Source organism: Sander lucioperca, chromosome 1 (assembly GCF_008315115.2).
Source record: "Sander lucioperca isolate FBNREF2018 chromosome 1, SLUC_FBN_1.2, whole genome shotgun sequence".
Classification (NCBI taxonomy): Eukaryota; Metazoa; Chordata; class Actinopteri; order Perciformes; family Percidae; genus Sander; species Sander lucioperca.
The window spans coordinates 22,747,562-22,770,441 of NC_050173.1; the positions used below are offsets into that span (position 1 = coordinate 22,747,562).

The 22,880-nt window shown below is 39.3% G+C and overlaps 4 protein-coding genes across 6 annotated transcripts; 2 read left to right on the top strand and 2 right to left on the bottom strand.

Annotated features, from left to right (window-relative positions):
- Nucleotides 1-343: 343 nt before the first annotated feature.
- flt3 (fms related receptor tyrosine kinase 3) lies at nt 344-10,378 on the top strand. Its single transcript, XM_031282060.2, has 25 exons — nt 344-450; nt 1,853-1,935; nt 2,450-2,601; nt 2,716-2,840; nt 2,969-3,080; nt 3,223-3,362; nt 3,599-3,777; nt 3,957-4,095; nt 4,233-4,410; nt 4,605-4,705; nt 4,913-5,036; nt 5,169-5,362; nt 5,452-5,564; nt 5,646-5,778; nt 6,089-6,193; nt 6,287-6,397; nt 6,561-6,717; nt 6,902-7,011; nt 7,149-7,270; nt 8,125-8,247; nt 8,354-8,465; nt 8,576-8,675; nt 9,330-9,435; nt 9,531-9,819; nt 9,858-10,378. Exons 1-24 carry the CDS (start codon nt 423-425, stop codon nt 9,738-9,740), a joined length of 3,057 nt encoding a protein of 1,018 aa, XP_031137920.1. The 5' UTR covers nt 344-422; the 3' UTR covers nt 9,741-9,819; nt 9,858-10,378.
- Nucleotides 10,379-12,569: 2,191 nt separating this feature from the next.
- urad (ureidoimidazoline (2-oxo-4-hydroxy-4-carboxy-5-) decarboxylase) lies at nt 12,570-14,794 on the top strand. 2 transcript variants are annotated; one of them, XM_036000693.1, is made up of 3 exons: nt 12,570-12,998; nt 13,160-13,584; nt 13,630-14,794. In XM_036000693.1, the coding sequence occupies exons 1-2, from the start codon at nt 12,818-12,820 to the stop codon at nt 13,507-13,509; spliced, it is 531 nt and encodes a 176-aa protein (XP_035856586.1). In that variant the 5' UTR covers nt 12,570-12,817; the 3' UTR covers nt 13,510-13,584; nt 13,630-14,794. The 2 variants fall into 2 exon arrangements, with proteins under 2 accessions (XP_035856586.1, XP_035856580.1); XM_036000687.1 differs by having other exon boundaries at nt 13,160-13,580; nt 13,647-14,794.
- On the bottom strand, nt 14,225-19,019 carry pdx1 (pancreatic and duodenal homeobox 1). Of its 2 annotated transcripts, XM_031282116.2 has the most exons (3): nt 18,024-19,019; nt 17,346-17,920; nt 14,225-14,643 (listed from the first exon to the last, which is right to left on the bottom strand). In XM_031282116.2, exons 2-3 carry the CDS (start codon nt 17,743-17,745, stop codon nt 14,258-14,260), a joined length of 786 nt encoding a protein of 261 aa, XP_031137976.1. In that variant the 5' UTR covers nt 17,746-17,920; nt 18,024-19,019; the 3' UTR covers nt 14,225-14,257. The 2 variants fall into 2 exon arrangements, with proteins under 2 accessions (XP_031137976.1, XP_035856570.1); XM_036000677.1 differs by having other exon boundaries at nt 17,346-19,019.
- Nucleotides 19,020-19,093: 74 nt separating this feature from the next.
- Nucleotides 19,094-22,173, bottom strand: si:ch211-140b10.6 (protein POLR1D-like). The gene is made up of 3 exons (XM_031282118.2): nt 21,986-22,173; nt 21,391-21,465; nt 19,094-20,395 (listed from the first exon to the last, which is right to left on the bottom strand). Exons 1-3 carry the CDS (start codon nt 22,009-22,011, stop codon nt 20,059-20,061), a joined length of 438 nt encoding a protein of 145 aa, XP_031137978.1. The 5' UTR covers nt 22,012-22,173; the 3' UTR covers nt 19,094-20,058.
- Nucleotides 22,174-22,880: the final 707 nt, after the last annotated feature.

Sequence of the window (22,880 nt, forward strand, 5' to 3'; positions counted from 1 at the left end):
TCATTGAAACTTTAACTCAATTAAAAGTATTCGAGATATTTTATATTTCACCATTTTACTCAAAAGGGGAAAACAAGCAGTCACTGTATTATAAAATATTTTAAAATAAATCCAAAAGGGACTTTAAATACGACTTTATAACACCTTCAATGTACATTTTTGCATTTGTATAGTATTTTTGCTCCCATACTGTTAGAAAAGTCTATTCATTGTGACATTATAATAAATAGCCTAGTTTCTTTCACATTTCTGGTTATTCTTCGGTCTTTTTACTATATTGCAACCAGGCGTGGCTGAGAACGTCACGTTCCAGTGATACTTCCCCTGTTTAAAAGGTAGGCTACTCGCACACATTTTTTACATCAAAGTTTCGCTGTCTGACCCGGTAATGAGTATGTGACACTGACAGAAAGAAAGCATCAATGCGGAGGCAGAGAAATATGATTGCGGGTGAGTTAAACCACTTCTAGTTTCTGTTCTGTGGGCTGAGTAATTGGCCGTGTTGGCAGAATGAACTAAAAGAAATTGTCCGGATTTAAGGATATTGATACTGTAGGCTACATATTTTCTTCGGCTGTTTAGCCTAATATTTTTCAAAAATGATGATAGGATAATATCTTTCATATTGCATTTGGGGGATTTAATCACTTGAGAATCGTTACTCTACCTTGGAACCAAATTATGAAACATTTGGTTCAAAGTCGACATGCAGCTGTAATTCAATAATACAGTAAAGGGAACCTTTTAGATCAAACGTGTCTAACTTGTGGTCAGAGGCTGACATTGTTTGTTCATCATACAAAGTGAACATGATGCTCTATTGAAATAAAGAACTATCAAAAATATAAACCATAGTTTGTGAGTGTCCAAGTAACCAAATGAGTTATCAGGTTTTAAAAAAGTTTTAAAAATATAGTCTATGTATTATTTAACCCTTGTGTGGTGTTCATATTTTTGTTACACAGCCAATGTTCCCGGGTCTGGTGGACCCACCACATTATTAGGCTTTTAAATCAATACAGCCATAACAATTTATGTAAAAATACTTAACAGATGTTTACTTTAGCTCAATTACCAATGATATATACATCATTTATGGTTCATATTTGCCATTTACCCCTGTGAGATCACATTTATGATCGTATGATCATTTTCGTTTTTTGTGAGAAAACAAGGAAATTCAATTATAAAAAAAAGGTAAAAAAAAAAATAGAAACAATATTTTTGATTATTATTGGTGCTTATTTCTTAGAACTTGACCAGAACAGGTGAAAGTACTTGAAATGTAACAATTTTGTAACTTTGTGTGGGAATAGCAGGTGCAGAAAGACAACATTCCCGCACACAGACACCTACACTCACACACGCACACACACACACACACACACACACACACACACACACACACACGCACACAGAGCAGGCCCAGTTAGGAGGAGGACACAGTTACGGTTCATAGCACCTACAATTATTACACAATTATTACACTCGGGTCCAGTAGACCCGAACACCTCATATGTAATAGTTATGTGTAGGGGGAGTGTACCGTATGCAGTCATTGAAAATAAGTTATTTTTTATGTTCGTCACAGAAAATGAGCCAAGGCCAATGAGTTTGAGTTAGAAGAAATAAAAAATAGCATAATTTTTCTTTTAGCAAAAAAACGGGTCCCACAGACCCAAACACCATACAAGGGTTAAAAAAACTATAGAAAACTGCTAAAAGGACCCAAACAAAGCAATTTTCTTATCTTTATGACAATGTTGTTTTTATGATTGTATTTATTTTGTGTTTTTTTAAAACATATTTTTTATTGCATTTGAAATAAGGTAAAATGTTTCTGTCTTTGTAGTTGTCTTACTGCTGTGCGCTGTCGAGCTTCACTGCTCTGATGGTGTGTCAGAGCAGGATCAGGACTGTGTGCCCAGTCATGAGGTAAAAGCTGAAGGAATCCTTTAACTGAACAATTCAAATACATTATACATATACAGTATGCATTAGTCTTTTTGAGTTACTGTATATTTCTGAAACATTCTTGAGTTAAGGGAAACTGTTATTCCTTGGTAAGCTCCAGTGAACATGCTGGGACATACAGTACATTTAGATGGCAGGTTTTACAGATCATAATGTTATTTAATGTTTGTTTTTTACAAAGTGCGTTGGTCCGGCATATACATTGTTCTCATGAATGTCATTGCCAGTGTCTTCCATACATACGATCATATTATCAGACTAAACAAAGATACTTTGATTGTCTTTTAAAGTGCACAGAATGGATTCACTTAGAAACAGACAAACTATACTGCAGAGCAAAAAGAGGTTGTGAAACATCAGAGAGGGAAATAGCACAAACTTGACTTAATGTACTCGTTTTTATTTCTGCTCATCCGTCCGTTTATGTGTCATATAACCTTTAAAAAGATGGTTAATTGTGAGTCATATTTTTCAGGTGGCATGTTTTGTGCCAGCTGACTATTTGAATGCGTCTGGTACTGTGGACGTAGAGGTGTGTGCTGGTAAGAAACTCATCATCTCCCTGAAGCACTTCTCTGAATACCCCGTCTGCCACTGGATCAGAGGAGCACACCAAGTACAGACAGTGTAAGTGTGTGTGTGTGTGTGTGTGTGTGTGTGTGTGTGTGTGTGTGTGTGTGTGTGTGTGTGTGTGTGTGTGAGAGAGAGATTAAACTGTGGCTTTTTCTTAAACCTCTTCAGTAATGGAAATCAGTCCATAGTCCTACCACCGCTTTCTGAGACAGATTCAGGGGAGTACACACTGCGCTTTGAAACTAGCAATGGGACCAGGTCCTCGATGACCATATCTCTGCATGTAGTAATGAGTAAGTAATAGCTCTCTCATATCTCATCACCTTTTTTACTACAATGCTCAATCAGCGCTCAACACAGCAAAAAAACATTAGACTGTTTGTTAACATAGTTTTATCAGAATCAATTTACTTCTTTCTAGAACGTCCCACAAAACCGAAGCTGACACTGGACAAAGTAGATGTCAAAATGACCTCCCCTTCTTTCACATGCATCTCTGATGGCTATCCGAAGCCCACACTTGAATGGTCTGGGTAAGATGTTATTCATTACATTTGTATGCATGATTCAGAGAATGTTTAAATCATAACAATGCAGTCTACTGACACTAACTTTATCAAAAAAATATCTTTTTATTGTGATGATTTTCTGAATAATGATCCTCCTTTTGAACAGAAACAATTATGGGATAGATGTTCATTTAAAAGGTGGATGGGCAACTATTACAACATCCAGTAGTGAATATTCTGAGAGAGGAGTGATGTGCTGTGCTACTAATGCTGAAGGACAAGAATGCTCCCAACTGTATGACTATGGTATTTAAATCTTTTAACAAATTCATTAAATACATCCTAAAAATAGTTTAACCATAATAAATGATCACATATGGAAGCTACTTTGCTCAGTTTTCACTTCAACCATCTGAAAAGGTTGGAGGAAAAACAGTTTACACCCCAGGGACTAATTAATCATGCCATAGCAAAGACTTATTAGAGTAAATAAAATAAAATAAAATAAATGAATTGACTTGAGGCCCCACTGTGTGTTTCAGACCTAGAGAGTGACTCTATGAAAAATGATGAGGTATCTAATGTTACTGTGAGCCCTGGTCAGTCTTTACTTCTTCGCTGCCGAATACAACATTATGGGAAGCCGTCACTTGTGTGGGAGAGTGGCAGCAAAACAATGGATGCCAAAACATTAGCATGCTCTTCTAAAGTGAAGAAGGAGGTACAGTAATTCCCACTGAGACCATTGAGATTTTCTTTTCATTTTCATGTGAACAAATTAGAATTTTTTTTCCTTTATGTTTGTCTTAAAACATACTTACCATTTTCTTAGTCTAAGACACAAAACACAAACTACTACAATAATCTTTCCCTTTTTAATCAGATATTTTTTTGTCCCAGGTCTGCATTAAAAATGACCGACATGGTGAAAGTCAGATGACCTACCTGTTCATCGAATCACTTCATGTGAACCACAGTGGCACATACATCTGCAGGAGACAGAACGGCAAAACAAAGTCTGTTGACATTCATGTCCAAGGTTATTAGAACAAGTTTCCCTTATTTTTTTTCTCTATATGTGTATTAATTTCAACTGTCACCAATGAATGGCTGTTTCTTAGTTAGTCCTGTTTGTACTATGTGTCATGTACTGATTTAATTTTTGTGTTGCCTCAGCTGAGGGTTTCCTCTCTGTCCAGCTCGATAAGAATATGATAATATCAGCTCAGAATGCATCCAACTCCTGTTTGGAAGCCAGTGTTTCCTACCACCCTGTGCTCCAGCACTGTTCCTGGGAAGCTCCTGATAAAAACATGACTAAATGCATCAGGGACAAATGGGTAACAAAACACAGGTAGTTGCATGAAGCAGTTTTCCTGGAGCTGAACTCCTTAAAATGTTGCATAGTTGTCTATTAATGCTCATACACATGTGTGCATGCTGATGGTCAGTGAACTAGCCTTTTGGAAAATATAATCATATGGTATGAGGTGTATTATTAAAGAGGTATGACTTTTGGATGGTTTTAAATAAATGCTGTCTTCTCAGGACTGTGAAGCTATGTGGTGTACTCAAATCAGGAGATTATAAATTACATTTGGAGGCTGGAGAACAAAAAGAAACAAAGACCATATCAGTGTGTGTTGTAGGTAAGAGATAGTTATTGTGTGCGTCTTGTATTTTTCACATCTGGTATTAACTTAAGCACTTTGTGACTCTGTCTGTGATAAGTGCTATACTGTATAAATAAACTTTACTTACTTAACATCTGTATAGTTGTATCACTTTTAAAATATTATAATTAGATTTAAAATTTAAAATTGTGCAAGTCTTATTGTCCACTGACTTTGTTTCAGGCGAACCAAACTTCACATTCAGGAATAACGACCCCTACACATCACTACCCTACACACTTGAGACTGTGAGTCTTGTGCCAGCAAACTATACCTGGAAGTCTTGTTCTTTGTCCAACAGTGACAGGTATGGTCACTGTCAGAGCATTGCATTGTAGCCCTGTTGCACACACACACACACACACACACACACACACACACACACACACACACACACTCAGATTCAGATTTCCTCAAGTCCCTGCTCTTTGTCTCAAAGCTGTGAAACAGATTCTTCCTGGACGGAGATCCCAGGTGCCTCTCAAACAGACCCTGATGTCTTTTGTAAGAAGACAATCAAGAGCTCTCTGAGCAGAGATCTAGTGGAAGGACACCATTTAAGGTTTTGCCTGACAAACTCAGTTGGCTCCTGGTGCCACACTTCATACTTACTATACCTAGGGGCCTCCAAAGGTAGCAAGATTAATTTCACATCAAAATCATGAAGTTAAATAGTTGTTTTTTTATGACTGGCATTAAAAACTGTCCATCATTGTTTATAGGTGATCCAAATATTGATAACGGCAACTTGATGGTGCTAAAAGTAGGCAGTATGCTTCTGCTCCTGGCTTTGGTGGTAGTTAGCGTGGTGCTCTTGTACTTTGTCAAAAAGAAGGTATGCATTATACATTGACACACACACACACATGAAAACACTCATGAGGACATGATGCCAACCCTTTTGTGTTTCCAATAGAAACCCAAGTATCAGCCCCAGCTTCAGATGATTCAGATGGTTGGACCCAATGACAATGATTACATTTACATAAACTTCGAGGAGTTTGGGTATGACCAGAAATGGGAGTTTCCCAGGGAGAACCTGGAACTGGGTACGAACTACACCAAGCATTAGATATGATACCAGAAATACTTCATTACAAGCAATTTGTAAATGTAACAACCCTGCATTTAAAATCACACTTAGTACAAAAGTATTACCAGCTTAATTTACTTAAAGTATTAAAAGTAATTATTTACTCATGTGGTCCAAACATAGAATACACATCTTAGCTGTCGTAAGATAGAGGATGGGAAAGGAAAGAAGAAAAAACTAAGTTTTGCTACACCAATTGTATTGTTCTGAGTTTCATTACAATGTGCCTGTAATGGTAATATGTTTCTGTGTGTCACTTCCCCCAGGTCAGGAGCTGGGCTCTGGGGCCTTTGGCAAGGTGGTCCAGGCTACAGCTTATGGCATCAACCAGCCTGGAGTCTCACAGCAGGTGGCCGTCAAGATGCTGAAAGGTCAGTATTTCATATTTCATATTTATTCCGCGAGCAAAATGCAAAATGTTATGGAGATCATGTCAGTAGCTGATGTGATATTTGACGCTGCAGAGAAACACCAGACGGTGGAAAAGGAGGCTCTGATGTCGGAGCTCAAGATGCTGACTCACATCGGTCACCATACCAACATTGTTAATCTGCTTGGGGCATGCACAGAATCAGGTTCAGTTACCACTGCGAATTATACACATGCACAACAAATGTGTATACGCTCATTGCATCTGATTTCATCGCAAGTAGGCTTTTGTCATATAGGATGTTGGCTAGTGCCATGATTTCAGTTAATCTTGACCGCCCCCATTTATTATTTGTTTTCCCCGTACAGGACCCATATATCTGATTTTCCAGTACTGCCGTCATGGAGATCTACTAAACTACCTAAAGACAAACAGAAAGTGCTACCACAAGTCTGTGACCGATGCTTTCAACAAGGAGCGTTTCAGCAGCCTTTACCACAACCTGCAGCCCAGGAAAAGCTCTGGGTGGGAACAATGGGAAACAAGGGGTGGGAAGAGCAATAGTGGGAATAGTGTGGTGATAAGGGCAACAAAGGGTATATCAAACATAAAGACAAGATTCTATATAAGTGCAGGCATATTTGTAAACCAAATCTGTTGAAAGTTTTTACTTTGCAATAATAATCTCGTCATATTTGTGTTTTCTCAGTGAGCAGAACACAGCAGAGGGAAATTACGTGCCCATGTTCAGCTCTACCACCAGAGGGCAGGAGGACATCGCCCTCCTCACCATCAGCTCTGGTGACTTTGACGGTGAAGGTGACAAAATACCACCTGAAGAACATGCATGTTGTCAACCAGTTTTGCTAATATGTTAACACCTTCAGTTGTCAGAGCAGAGAGTAAGAGATCCCTCTGAGCCGTGTCGATCCTAACTGATCCCAGTTTATCTGCAGACCCAGCGACCTGTGAAGACCCGGACGATCAGACAGATGACCTGCAAACCCTGACCTTTGATGACCTGCTCAGCTTTGCCTTCCAAGTGGCAAAAGGCATGGAGTTCCTCTCCTCCAAGAATGTAAGAGACCAAGGGCCACACATTGTAGAAACTCTCCCCATTTATATCTGTCAACCCCACACTCTTGACAAAGACAACTATTTTGATGATTGATGATTAATAATCATTAAGGTCATTTATGGGTGGTGATGGCGCAGTGGATATGACACATCCCTTTGGTGTGGGAGATCTGGGTTCAATTCCCACTGCGATACATCAACCTTTGTGTCCCTGCAAGACACTTAACTCATAGTTGCTCCAGAGGCGTGCGGCCTCTGACATATATAGCAATTGTAAGTCGCTTTGGATAGATAAATGACATGTAATGTAATGTAAAAGCAAAACACCAAACAGTTCCTACTTCTGTGTTCTCTCTTTTCTTCATATTACATAGTGCATAGAAAGTTAATCTATAGTTCGGGGGTTTTGGACGAATAATCTGACAAAACAAGATATTAAACACATTAACTTCGGCATTTTTCAGTATTGTATGGCATTTTATAGACCAAACATTAATCAATGAATCTAGAAAATAATCAGCATCTGTATTATTGTAAATTGCAGCCCTTAACATCACACTTTAAATAAAAAGAATTGTCCTGTTTGTGAACAGATAGTTTATTTTACCAATATGTTCTCAAAATATAGAGTTTTGGATTGTAGTTATGAAAAATATTTTAAAAACATTTCTAACCTATTGTATCTCCAACTGCTGGTCTGTTTTGTTTTTAATGTAAAATTGTTGTTAGCCTCCAAAACTCAGTCAGTAAATTGATTTATCAACAAAGAACACAACATGTTCAAATGTCAAACTGCAGTCACAGGCTTGGTCTTGGACCGTGATTGAAGTAAACATTGGTCCTTTCTGTCTGCAGTGTATCCATCGAGACCTGGCAGCTCGAAACGTGTTAGTGACAAATGGCAGACTGGTGAAAATTGGTGACTTCGGACTGGCAAGGGACATCGACAACGACTCCAACTATGTTGTTAGAGGAAATGTATGTCAGATGATACTTTTATTTTACAGCATTCATTGGTTGCTAAGTTCTGTATATGTTTTATCACTTCTCTCTCTCACATGATGTGGTTGACATTGCTTTGCAGGTGCGTTTGCCAGTGAAGTGGATGGCACCAGAGAGTACCTTTCAGGGGATCTACACCATGAAGAGTGACATCTGGGCTTATGGCATTCTCCTCTGGGAAATCTTCTCACTTGGTAGCCTTTGCCAGCACTTTCCATGGGCAGTAGCCTGCATTTAGAAAAGACAAGCACATAATCAATTCCTATGCAATGATTGATGCCAACTCTATCTGTGTAACTTTCAGGTGTTACTCCATACCCTGGCATGAAGGTGGATCACACGTTCTATTCAATGATTGAGAGAGGATTTAAGATGGAGTGTCCATACTACGCCAACGAGTCTGTGTAGGTGTCTTCTGTCTGTATGCAACCATTATGTTTCTTTAGTAAATATATTTAAATCGATTTCAGACACTGACTGAGTGGCAACATCTTCGAGCAGTGGTGGAAAGTAACTAAGTATATTTACTCAAGTGCTGTACTTTAGTACAATGTTAAGGTACTTGTACATTTGTACTATTTTTTGCTACTTTATCCTTCTACTTCACTACATTCCAGAAGGAAATATTGTCCTTTTTACTTTACTACAGTTATTGTTTTTGAAGGTTCATATGGATCAAAAACAGGTTGAACTAAATACACAGATGTTTTCGCTTAAACAAAATAAGGTTTTCAGGTTCCAATTGTATAAGATTGGGGCATTTCTACTAGAGTATTAGAGTATAAAATAGTTAAACTAGCTCCACCTCAGCTACCACAGCAAAATTATGCTTACACATTAATACAGTACTAAAGTAAAGATGATCCAAAAATATAATATAAGGCTACTTTCACTTAAGTAAAGAATCTGAGTAGTTCTTCCACCACTGTCTTTAAGACGAAACACAGCAGTGCAGCTTCCTTTGACTTCTAGTTATGATGGATAACTGATAATCCAAATATAAAAACTGTTACAAAATATTTTATCTTTCATCTTTTCTCCATGACTTTCTTCTCCAGGTACGGAATGATGTGTAAGTGTTGGGCTCTGGATCCCTGCAACCGGCCATCTTTCTCCAAACTGGTGTCCTTTATGTATGATCAGCTGACAGACCGAGAGGAAAAGGTAGGCAGAGTTTTATCCTTTTCACCTCCCGGCTGGACAGACATGTAAATATTTGTATCTGATCTACAAGGAGCATTATATTCTTCCTCTTTCAGCTCTACCATAACATGCTCGATCAGACATCCAGCGAATACCAGAACCCATCGGCCATTCTGGACATTTTCGCCTTGACAAAACAGAATGAGAACAAGACAGCCAATGATTACTGTCAAACCCATGCGACTGAAGAAAGCAAAGCAGAAGTGTCCGACTCAGACACTGTGGCAGCTGAGGAGAAGCTTGTGAAGCCATCTGATACGGAGTGATAACATATCACTGAATGCATGTTGATCAAATGTTCAAACCATTTTGTCTATATTTTTTAAAAAGACAGTATTTAATATTATATTAAATCATTTTATATATTAATATATATTTTATATATTTAAGATTTTTCACATAGTGACAGTAGAATGCACTGAATGAATATGGTAACAAAACAAGGTTTTAATTTTGTATACGGAATTTCGATGAATTATATTCTTACTATGAAAATGGGATCTGAATGTAAAAGAAAAAAAAGTTTGTGCAGCTAAAAATGAAAAGTTTAATAGAAGGATCCTAAACAGTCCCAGGACATGTATAAGGTGAGTTGTAACTTTTTTTTCTACATTAGGCCTTCATACTGTGTAGCAACTGATCAGCTTTTGGTTTTAGATTTGATCATATACATACCATATATCATATATATATTGTTATGCAGTTAAATGTGATGGTAATTATTTTTGTTGTGGTCTCTTATATTATGTCGACAGCTATTACCTGCAGATTAAACCCAATGTTTGTACACATTTATATATATTTTTCAAAACAAGCTTTCCTTTTTTGGAATATTTTAGTGGATCTTATTATGTATTTGTTTAAGCATTATACCTGCAATAAAATGTGATTTTCACTTCTCAGATTGTTTTATATCAGTTATTTCCAAAAGCCTAAAGAGGAGTAACTATTCAGAATTAAACAAGAAAAGAGCAAAAATTACAGAAATAATTACATTCTAACATGACACACACCATACATATTTACTATATACACACTATAAATCAGTGGTGGAAGACGTATTCAGATTCTTAAAGCAATACCACACTGTGAAAATGCTTTAGCCCCTCCATTCAAAACCTTATTCAAAGATATGTAAGTATTATCAGCTAAATGTACTTAAACATCTTTTGGATGAAGTGTCAGACTCAATCTGAATGCTCCCAGGAGATTGAAGTTGCTGCAGAAGACATTGCTCAGTCAGTTACTGAAATGAAGAGTTTAAACGGGACAGATGCTGCAGACCTAAGTCCAAGATCCGAACTGAAGTGCAAACTGTCTACAGTATGAAAGGAATAGAAAGCAAGATCGAAACCTATTTTTGCAAAGCTCTTTGCCAAAGTTTGGATTCATCATATGTTGATGCAACTGAAGACCAAATTCTACCAGGACTCCAAATTTGAAAAAAGGCACTCAATGCAGTCACTTATAGATAGTGTTGACTCTCTGCCTCTGACAACTACAGGGTGGAAATGAAGTTTCTGGGTTGTGAAAATTTAAGTTCCCAGGCACAGAGGCCATCATTCAGCATCCGTTTGAAAGAACATGGGCTAAAATCAAGGGTGTAGATTTTGATACCACCCCAAAAACTTTTAAAAACCTCTACAAGGCCATTTTCCAGGACCTGTGTAGGTGCTGGTCTCTATGTTAGAGAAAACTTTATTTCTTCCTCTGTCAAAGATTACTTGATGGAACCACTAAAAATGTGTAGCTGCAGGTTCTTCTCATCTTTGGACAAAGCCATCTCAAATTTCTGCAGACGTATAGACATTGGTGTTATGTGTTGCAAGTGGAATGTGCTGTATCTACTTTGCAAGGGTTTTCTCAATTATCTTGTAAGAGTCCATTAAAGAGAAAAAGAGAGAGAGAATAAAAACCTTCTTTAAGACAACAATAACCTCTGAAGAACAATCAAGTAGCCTATCCAAAGTATTCTATTATATTTGTATTTCATTTAGCAAATAACTAGAGATCATTTAACATAGATTTTTTTATCATTGTTTATATAATTATAGAAAATTGAGCAGTGTTTTCTGGTAGCACTCAACTTATCTCACTGTTGTTTTGTTGCACTGTAGTAGACACGCTTTGAATGTGTTATTTGTTCAAATTTCAAGTAAAACTCTGTGTTCAGTTATTTCATTTGTTGAGTTGAGTTCACTTCCTGTTGAATTATATCGGAACGATTACAACAACTGCTACATTTAAGTGGCGAATGCAGGTTAAAGGGGTGTGAAGTGTTTTTAATGTGACGTCAAGGTGACTGAATATACTAGAGAAGTTAAGTTCATGAATGAATTACTGAACGGGCATACCAGGCACAGGCCCAGGGGCCCAAGGGGTCGGGGGCCTGAGTCAGGACTCCTGCTAAAAAAGGACAACAAACGACACAGAATGAGTAAAAAAGAGCCGAGGCACAAAATGACTACAGAGATCCGACCACAAAGACGTTATGACAGAAAATAAACCAAAACATGTAACTACTCTGTAAAACTGTGGACAGCAGGGGGCGTAGTTTTACCGTCTCTCGGAGCAGTGAGAGCTCGTGGAAAATACAGGAAATCCAACTGGAAGGGCTGCTGTTGCAGACGGTGAGGACATTTATGAGTTATCCTGGATGAATAATTAGAAGTACAATACAGTAAACAAGTACGTAAGTAGCCTACTTATAATGTATTTAGAAGTATGGACACAATTGTTTCCTCTGTAAAATTAAGTTGTTTCTAAGTTTGATGGTTAGCACAAGTAGCCTACTCTAGTGATTTTTACAGGGCGGTGTTGTGAATGTGTTAGTGTTTTCCACCATGGAGGAGCCACACAGCTGCATGTGTGCTGGATTTGTCTTGAACAACAGGCTACCTGTTTCTTTTTGGTAATTGGAAATCATTTATTTCAGTGGAAGCCGAGCCTTATTTTACTTTTTATTCTATAGCCTAGATAAGAAACATAAAACTGGGAAGAAATAAAGCTCCCACGAATAGTAGAAAATAACCGAACATGGCGTTTGAAGTTGAGTAGGCTATGTGATATACATTTAGTTTCTTTCTTTATGCTCTAGGAGATGCCAGAGATCAGTCTGCATGAAAAAAGCATCTTAAATGTGCATCAGTTTTGCACTGCCCTATACCTCTCCAGCAATCTCCTCTTTTCAACATCAAATGATTAGCAGTTGATCTGACATGTATAACCACAGCCAGGCGGGGGCTTGACCTGTGTGTCCAACAGTGCATTAACCCTTGTTACAAAGTCCTGTCCGAAGATCAATAAACATTGCCTTTCCAACTCCTACTGACGAGATCCCCACATGAACATGGATATCGCCACAGTAAATGCTCTTCCTTACGAGGATTTTGTGAATATTTTGGGCAATGTGGTGGAGAAATGTCCCATTATAACAGCTGCTGTGTGGTCGAGGCGTCCCTTTGTGAACTTGACTGCTTTGGAGACTGCAATCAGCGAATTCATCGATGCTCTCCCAGAATCAGGTGAGACATATAGGCCTAGCCTACATTTCGTTAACTTTTCATTTTCTTTGTTATATTTTGTATTGTGGGTAGCTGCCTCAAGGGTTGTTTGGTCCTAAAATGTGATTGAATCCACACGCAATGGCACTGATAAGACATTACGTATATCCGTTTGTATCCAGGTAAAGAGGGGATCCTCAGGTGTCACCCGGACCTCGCGGGCAGGGACCTCCAGAGCGGCACCCTGACCCGGGAGTCGCGCGAGGAGCAGGCAGGATCCGGGATGGATGCGCTGAACTCCGCGGAAGCCTCGCGCATGGCCCGACTCAACGAGGAGTACAAGGAGCGCTTCGGTTTCCCGTTTGTCATCTGCGCCCGGATGAACGACAAGGCGAACATATTACGGCAGCTGTCCGAGCGCTGTCCGAACGAGCGCGCGGTGGAGAGGGCGCGCGGTATAGAGGAGGTGAAGAAGATATGTCGCCTGCGTCTTCAAGATCTCGTGCTCATTGACGCTCCCAACAAGTTATGAACCTTAACAATGAGTTTATACTCATTTTTTACTGTGCCTGTTCAACAACCCGGATGTCCTGAGGACTGTAGGCCTATAGGCTGTGTGATATTTTTTACTGTGCCTGTTCAACAACCCGGATGTCCTGAGGACTGTAGGCCTATAGGCTGTGTGATATTTGCTTTATTCCAAATGTCATGTGCGGGTATTCATGCATCATACTGTACAATTAATTATTTAAACAATAGAATATGTGTAGCCTACCTTTGATTCTAATGTAACAATGTACACGATAATAGCTTAGGCTTATATACAAGTGGCAAATATATTGTATTACGCATAGGCCTATATACATTCAGAAACTTGATTATACTCACATGTCTGAGATGAAAAACAATTCACTGTAAAACTTTATTAGACCATGCAACAGTTTGTGCTGAACCCATGATGCTGGGGGCAAGGGGGGAGGGGTTAAGAAATGTCCCTTCAGTCCAGTAAATGACAGTGGCAGTGGTAGGATATCCAATAAGGAAGATCGAGGTCCCTTCAAGGGGATTCCTGGATAAGGAGCACTTTATTTAAATGCCATAACTCTAAGAGAGACTCATAGGTTTCACTCTCCAATATCGTCCTAATTATGAACATATATATCCTCAAATAGGACTGCCTTAAAATGGATTTGAAGTCTATTTATATTTGTTTCCATCGAAACCAATTAAAAAGATCCTTGCAATATGAGTTTAAGTCCCAGTCAGAACCTGCTGCGGGTCTATGCGAGCTCCCTGGCCTTAGGTGCGGAGAGGGCGGGACCGTGCAGCGGGGAAACGGGGGGTGAGGTGGTGTGAGCTCCGTTTGTAGAGGTGACCCCTCCCGCGGCTTCCCCTTGGTCCCCAGAGCTGATGGAGGAGTCCTGGTCCGGGTCAGCTCCCCTCGCCCTCCTCCGGTCCTCCTCCTTCTTCCACTTCATGCGCCGGTTCTGGAACCAGATCTTGATGTGGCGCTCGGTGAGGCTCAGGGTGAGCGCCAGCTCCACGCGGCGCGGCCTCGAGATGTAGCGGTTGAACAGGAACTCCTTCTCCAGCTCCAGCAGCTGGGCTCGCGTATAGGCAGTCCTCGTGCGTTTATTTTCCTCTGATTCCGCAATCACGTATGGGCCTGGAGACAAACAGATATTTAGTGTCCTCACAAATGAGATACAACTTCATAAAAGTAATTTGTCAAAGGCATTTGAATGTTTATAATTAGTGTTGTTTGGTCTAAATTTCAAGCAATGTCATTGTAAAGTCATTTGATTAATTATCATAAAGGGAGTTTTTTTTTTTTTTTTTTTTTTTTTTTTTTTACTGGAAATGACTATAGGGCTTATTAGAAGTGCATGGATCAGATTTTGACCCCCTCAGCAGGCACCATAGTGCATATTTGTCTTATAGCCAGTAAAATTAACATGTATTCACTTGTAGTTTTACAAGGAATTCACAATTAAGCTACTTGAAATTTACCCAAAAACAAGGCTAATTCCTTAGTCAAAATTTGAAATTTGGAAGCCAGGTGATATGAGGACACGCCGTTCTCAGGGATATCTGCATTGTTCTTAAACGAAATTCTGTTTGTTTGTTTTTTCAAGATTATGGGGTAAATTGTTCTGCAGATTGAGATTTTGGTAAAGGTATGGCCAGGGTTCAAAATTAGCACCATCCACTAGCCAAATGCTGGTAAAATATACAAGTGGCTTGTAGATTTGCTTCACTCACCACCCAAAAAAAGCCAATTGTAATCCATTGAGTGGCTGGTAAAATTTGAACATTCACTTGCCATTTGGCTGGTGGACGAAAAAGTTCATTTTAAAGTCTGGGTAAGGTTGTGTATAGGTTGTTGTTTCCTCCTACTGCAGACAACTAGGCCTATATAAAATAATAGCCTAATATTTCCCCAGCTGTGTAGCCTACAGTGGTGAACCATTTCAAATGTATACCAGTGATCTGATTTTACAAATATGATAGATGAGTTTGTGAGATCTGAGATCCTTTTGTTGTGGCTTAGTCACTGAGACTTTCACACATGTTTTCTATGGCTGAATTGCTGCAGTAGGCTATGTTTTTAAAAGGCAACGGCGGTGAGTGTGGAACAAGTAGCCTAACTTTTTACATGCCAAAAAGCCACCACATTTCTCCGTGATTTCTCCGTGACGTCCTCAACTGATGAGGACCACCGTTTAGTTAATTGACTCAGTTCAGTATTCAGTGATTGCCTTTGTTATTATGATCTGAAACACATGACATTTACTGATTTGTAGCGGTTTGGAAAAAAAAAATACCTGCCCACTGTCCCTTCCAGGTGTGTGAGTGAGATTTTGTGGTTTTCATACTGTCCTAAACTTTACCGATGGCTTCAACATTTCACCATTTCACATATCAAAATCCAAAAAGAATTTATTCCAGAAACATTTTTTTGAAAGTAGCCTACAAGTAAATATAGGCTGCTACATTTTGCAGTTAATCTTTTTGTCACGCATCAGTTAAAATGCACTTTATTTTTTTGCCTGTACAAACCTAAAATCAATAAACGAATCACTCAGCTATACTGTAAGGACTAGCACTGTAGCAGGATAGAAGAGTAATGATGTGACAATATATATTTAGCCTACCTATAGAAATGTATTTTTGTGTTGATTCAAATTGAAAGTTAAAAGGAGACTATGCCCGAACAGTAAGATATACTTTAGCAATTTTTCAAAAATTATAAGTAGGTTATATAAGTTTATTTATAGGTTTAATTGCAACAATTTGTGTGAATGCAAGCCATTAATGGTATAAATGCCCAATTTATCAAGGCACGAATGACAGCTTTGACCCTTGGCATCCAGCTAATGGGGATCCTAATAAAATCCAAATTAAATCACTCTATTAGTCTTGTAGGTTTTGCATGTCAGCCACTTTGTAATGAACGTGTCATATTGTCCGTTTCTAAACTTAAATTTACCTACTGGAATTATGCTATTAGCCTACCTATTTAAGTCATTGGCAGTACACGTAACAACCACAACAACTGTGCGCAAAATAAACCAAAGGTAGGCCGTATTGTCACAGGTGAGGACACGGAGTGCAATATGAATCAATAATAAAATGTTTTAAACCAAATCAATGACGCAGAATAAAAAACAAATGTTGAATGGTCTGAAACTTGTCTCTGATTTGAGAAAAGTCTGAGAACTTCATAAATAGATATTTTAGTTTAAGAAACTTTGTAGTCTACGTTCACATTTTTCTCTAGAGAAAACATGCTTAAACGAACCTAAATTTGGTAGGCCTACAGCCTAATTAAAGCTTCTTTATTTAAAATGCCTCCATGTGAAAGAGAAAAAAAAGCTAACTTAAATGATTTAGTAATTTAATTTAAACATAAGATTTGGTGAAAGTCTACATCAATCAAAACCGATTGTGGTAGGTGTGTTTTTTAACGGCCTATTACTCTATTATACAGCCTATTGGTGGTTTAAGATACGGCGATTTGTGAATATGTTTTGTATAGACAAAACCCACATTTTTGTGACGATAAGACCTGATAAAAGCAAGCGCTGACCTTCCGGGCCTTTTACAAATTGACTGACAAGGTAAACTGAAACACCCACGATCATATTGTTGGGAGCATGATGTCATTGTAGGGCCTCAGTGCTATGACTACATAGCCTAGTAGGCTAATGTTGTAAACACACCTGTATTTTTAAATAAGATGATAAATGATTGCAGCCAAATCTGCTTTGAGAAGCAGATTCAGCTTTCCATTCAGTGATTGCCTTTGTTATTATGATCTGAAACACATGACATTTACTGATTTGTAGCGGTTTGGAAATAAAATACCTGCCCACTGTCCCTTCCAGGTGTGTGAGTGAGATTTTGTGGTTTTCATCCAGGGGAAAGGGAGGTGATATGTGCTCTGTTCCCCCGTGTCTCCATAGCCTGCAGCAGGCGGGAGAGGATGCTGCTGGAGCCCCTGAGGATGGTGGAGCTGAGGCACACCTGGATCTTCCCGCATGGGTAGACTGTAAGAGGGGGCAATGTCAGGAAGGCTGGCCTGCTCCAAGGCTCCCATGGATGGTGGTGTGTAGACGGAGTGGACCTGTCTGCTCATGTAGAGGCAGGGCGGCGGGCTGTGGCTGTAGTCCTCCCCGTGTGCTCTCTGGTAGGCACAGGAGTCTTTAAAAACCTGAGAAGGATAAAAATGATCTTCCCGATTCATGGCGTCCGCGGACCCGCACATGTACCGTACCTGCGCCCTGCCTCGGCGTGGACCTTCTGCTCTACCGGTCTCTGGCGCAACTGCGAGGCCCTACAGCTGCACACAGGTGTGTCCCTCTGCCACCATGTGACTCTGCAGCGCCAAAGCCATTGGTTTCACTGTTTGCAGACCTAAAGCCCTCAGTGTCCAGGATATTCTGCAGGTTGTGGGATTTTTCAGTAAATTAAACAGAACGGCAGTCAGCGCGTAAATCAATGGCACTCTGTAAATACCGCAACGTTTACCTGGCTGGCACCCACCTGTGTTTGCCCCCACAGCAGCAACAGACAGTGAACAGGTGAATCTGTGAGACCCTGCCTCCAGAAAGAGGTCCCAAATGGTCTAGAGCGCACGACACGTTGTAGGACACGTCGGATTGTCCTCAAACAACGTGGCATCGACACTTTATATGGACATATCTCTCGTCTGCACTCTGCGGCTGATAAATTGATATGTATGGGCGCAAACATTGGTTGACCTGCCAGATAAGAGACCTGGATGGAGAGACAGTTGTCTTGGATACTCGGGCGAAAAGCTCAAACACCATACTTTGTTTCCACAACCTTTTTTCATTTGTCTACACCTTTCTGACTTTTAAAATGTACCCATTACAATTCTGTAAATGCATCATTTAACACCATTTAGCGCGCGTGGGCATACGGTCCCTACACGAAGGGCCCTCGGTGATAACAAACACAGAGCCGCTGCGGTCGCTGCACTCTCGCCATGTTTGCTTGCCATTAGCCTTTAGCAGGTGTGTGTTCGCCCCATTAAACAACAGCTCTCGTGGTAAACCAATTAAGGTTGGAGTGAGCAACAGAACTCAATTAACCGGTGTGCGCGTGGAGCGTGTCTCCACCACCCGCGAGCTCACCTGCGCGTTTATGCAACAATTTGAGCCTCTGCCACGCGACCGGAGTGATTTACCTATTTTTCATGTAAATTGTACAGGACGACCGTGCGTTTACCTTGATAGTGTCTATCAATAGACTATTTGCACTGAGTTCTTCAAAAGTAATTATGGCACTTTCCACGGTATCTTAATGGGGCACTCAGCGATGCAATAACGTTCAAGTAAACCTATTCTATATAAATCACCCCCTGCACTATGGCTTAATGGTGTTTATATTTGATCACTGTTTCAAAGAGGAAGGAAACAGTTAACCCAAGCTATTCTCCACTACAGTGGAGCTGGACAACGTGATTTATGAAGCATGAGGGGCGTTAAACGCATTTTAGCTGACTTTCCAGGCAAAATTTGGCGTAATGGCTCGAGCGAGGATTTAGATAGCCTATAATAGATCTATGGGTAATCATGACCAAAGAGAACGACAGTTTCCACGTTTATAAAACGATGTGTAGAACAATAAAAGAGTGAAAGCTTAAACACATGGAGACAGGCCAAATGGGATTGATATAAACAGCAGCAATTTCTATGCTTGAGCACGTCCATCTGTTGTGCTGAAACCGCTGTAAAACACGTGGAAATACCGCGTGTATTGTGTGTGTGCATGTATATGTAAGAGTTTAATCATTAGATTATTTTTAATTATTATTTTATTGCTATTGTTGTTATTACAGCCTTATTAATTTACTACTAATCCATTGCTGGAAACCACTTGTTCACAGAACACATAGGAGTGTCAGGAAAACAACATTTCTTTTCTCCTTTGGCAAACGAAACCGTTTCTGATAGCCGGTATATACATGTCCAAAAAGTCGGACAAGCGATAAAATACTGCTTACTCAGTGGCGACAGCAGCATGACTTATGTAAACATTATGGCTGTGAATAATGACAGAAGAATGGTAATGTCATTATAATTGAAATCAAATCACTTCTACTGTAGGTGAAACAAAATTACACCAAAACATGAATCATGTGAGAGGCAAGGGCATGAAAATGTTGGCTAATAAAAAAGTTCTGTGAAAAATCCTCCTGATTTCCTGGACTATAAGGGCCACTTGGACGTTTATTTACTCCAATGTAGGTAGAAAATCAGAAAAGAGAACTTAATCTTGGCTACTGGCTTTATGAGCAACACATATAGCTAACCAACTACAAAATTGTTAATTCAAAAGTGTCAGGAAACTACAATGTAAGAACATCCTCAATCAGCACAAACTTAAATGAATGTCTTCTCAGATAGGGTACAGGACAGGTCTCTCAGTTTGCTAGCAGTTCTGTAAGGTGTGTTAGCTAGTCAGAGAGCAGTTTCAGGAGTGTCCACCTCTCTGCTGCCTGGACAGGGAGTGGCTTCTGTAAAATCAACGTTCCTCCCCCAGACAAAAGTCTTTATTTATGAAGTCTGTCTTTGTCTCTGTTCTGGCCATCCCTCCCATGTCTCCGCTCCCTGTTGTCTTTGTGCCTGTAACTCCTCTCCTGCTTCTTATCTTTGTTATTGCAGCTGTCTCTGTGATGATGTTTATGGTCTGTGTGGCCTCCATTACTTCTGTGATCTCTGGGAGGTGTTCTGCTGCGGTCGCGGCTTCTGTCTGGGGACTCGCTGCTCCGGCGCCCTCTCGTGGGGGGGTGTCTGTCTCTGGACTCACTGGGGCGTCGCTGCAGGCCGGTGGAGCGCAGGGTGTTGAGGAGGAAGCGCTTGTTGGTGCTCCGCAGGGGACACTTTAACCTGACAGAGGAGTGAACAGACAAACCTTTAAACTTTGACAGTTGTTACACTTATCTCTGAGACCTATAGATGGTCATCACTGGCTTCTAGAATGCATAATGTCTTTTCGTTTAAGCTGACTAAGATACCCGGAAATGTAACATCCATTCAGAGCTAATAACAATGACACCAGATTACAAACATTTAGAAGTTTTTTTTTGTTTTTTTTTGGGGGGGATTACATTCCATGATTAAAAAACTAGCTTGATTTGGCTTTGAATAAGTCATATCTTAGTATTATTTCATTTTTAGAAATACAATCTATAAAGTATATTGAACAGAACAAATTAACTGAAAAAAAATGATCCTGATGAATATGACCTTGTTAATACAAACTGAACAGGAACAAGACCAGTGGGTTGATATTTCTAGAAATAGTATTGTGACTGAATTGTTTTGTTTTGATGTTGTACACATGTAATTTGCTCTTAGTTTTTTTCTTTTAAAAGAGATATTGATCTCAATGAGACTTCCTCAATAAATACAGCTTAACTAACTAAAAGCAATCCATTCAATTTGGTTTGACTATTTTAAATGACATATACACCAAGACAAAACAAAAAGGTTGAGTAACCAATGCATTTAGCTGTGTATTCTGGCAAATTCATCATTTATCTATATCATTATGAAGACATTTTGGGAGGTGGCCAATATTAACACAATAGAATTTTGACAAAACACTGGTAACCTGGCTGTAATCATGTTTATTTCACTCATCTGGAACAATATGGTAAAAATGGTATATATATGCACATAATATGATACATATCATATTATGTGGAGCTATCTTTTGTACTATAGTTATTGTGTAGTTTTGTCTCAAAACACCACAAATAGGCGACAGACTCAACGAACAAAAGTTGCCCGAGTGATAGTACAGCTAAACAGCAGTCAGATGTCCACAATGACAGATGTGTGCAGGCTGATACAGATGACATGTCAAACACAGAGCTCACCATCCTGCAGGGCCCATGGTCTCTGCTCTCACTCGAGCCCTGTCAGTCTCCTTTAGGAGCTCCTCTACTGCACGCCTACATAGATAAATAAAGAAACGTATGAATGATAGTGAGTCATGTGAATGAGAGGAAATAGGGAGAAGTTGAGGACAAAGACAGTACAACACCTGAAGGGGGAGCCAAGGGGAGAATCATTTAATTAAGTGAAAGAAAACAGAGTGATGCAGAGTACAAAGGGGGAAAGTGAATCATTAGTGAGTGAATGAGGGACAGCGGCAGCGTCCTGGTTTGACCCGAGCTGCTGAATCAGCAGAGTATCGGCAGAGGAGACTCACTCATTTAGCCGACCTTTAACCACAGAGCACAGGCAGCTAATGGTAGCTAGCTGTAATGGTGGAAGGGTTACCTTACAACCACTACACACTATTCTTACAACACAGTAGCGTTAAATACAATAGCTGTCGACCAAAAATAAAAATAAAAATTCCCACAGTCCCTAGTGATGGAGGAGTGTTACGGTTTCGGCAGAAAACTAGCTTGAATTGTAAGTAGCTGCATACGTTAACTGAGGATTAACAGTAGAATAGTTACATACTTTTCTAGTTCATTATCCTCTGACATCGTTTCGTGATGAATTGCACGTTGGAACAAAGTTTATTCGACTAAAATCGATGGTTGTAGTTTAATTAACGCTGGCATACATATTTTTTTCTGTTTACTTCTCTGCGTGGTCCTTCAACCGAGGACCCTGTGTTTTTAGCTGTTCTTAGCGATGCCTGAAAGTTTCCAACATCCACTTTTAAGCCTTTTGCGACACAACTAACTTGATTAATCATTTTAAGGATCACAAATAGCCTAAACGCCTTAAATGCTACTTTATACTCTAGATTTGAGTTTGAGTTTTGTCTAGTGCAGTTTAAATCAAATACAAACGGTGGTGGAAGAAGTATTCAGTAGCCTATTCCTTTACCTAAAGTAAAAGCAGCAATGTTATACAATTCTCACAATAAAAAAAAAGAAAGAATGTTTTTTACATAAGTAAAAATGGGTTGAGTAGACTACACATTATCATTATTATTGGTGATGCATCAATATGTCAGCAATGTTAATGTTGTTTAATGAGCTATGTTAACTAGCCTACTTTGGACAGTTTAATATAGGCCTATCAGCTGCATCGTATTTTATAAATTGACGTTTATGTTTTGTATGCAAATTTCTTAACCTTGAAAGTAACTAGGCTATAACAATGCACATTATCAGACACATCCTATTAACATGCATAACTGAAAGATAAACTAAAACCTTTTATTAAAAACAACAGCATCATCATTACCAAAAAAACTAATCTGCAATATTATATTCATCATAAAATGCAACATAGCAACGTGTACCTAAAACTCGACATCTGTGACTTTATTGTTTGGCCAAAATTAAAATTGTACAACATTACAAAAATCCCATTGTTGGGATTTTTGTTTTTGAGCAGGCCT

Bases quoted from the DNA above. Each gene is read 5' to 3' on its own strand.
- flt3 (XM_031282060.2), top strand. From the start codon at position 423: ATGCGGAGGCAGAGAAATATGATTGCGG. The intron at 3,778-3,956 runs GTACAGTAATTC...TTTTTGTCCCAG, and splicing joins CTTCTAAAGTGAAGAAGGAG to GTCTGCATTAAAAATGACCG. The intron at 4,706-4,912 runs GTAAGAGATAGT...ACTTTGTTTCAG, and splicing joins CATATCAGTGTGTGTTGTAG to GCGAACCAAACTTCACATTC.
- urad (XM_036000693.1), top strand. From the start codon at position 12,818: ATGAACATGGATATCGCCACAGTAAATGCTCTTCCTTACGAGGATTTT. The intron at 12,999-13,159 runs GTGAGACATATA...GTTTGTATCCAG, and splicing joins CGATGCTCTCCCAGAATCAG to GTAAAGAGGGGATCCTCAGG.
- pdx1 (XM_031282116.2), bottom strand. From the start codon at position 17,745: ATGTGCGGGTCCGCGGACGCCATGAATCGGGAAGATCATTTTTATCCT. The intron at 14,644-17,345 runs GTATTTTATTTC...GTTTGTCTCCAG, and splicing joins CTGGAAGGGACAGTGGGCAG to GCCCATACGTGATTGCGGAA.
- si:ch211-140b10.6 (XM_031282118.2), bottom strand. From the start codon at position 22,011: ATGTCAGAGGATAATGAACTAGAAAA. The intron at 21,466-21,985 runs GTATGTAACTAT...TTATCTATGTAG, and splicing joins GAGGATAATGAACTAGAAAA to GCGTGCAGTAGAGGAGCTCC. The intron at 20,396-21,390 runs GTGAGCTCTGTG...CTCCTCTGTCAG, and splicing joins ACCATGGGCCCTGCAGGATG to GTTAAAGTGTCCCCTGCGGA.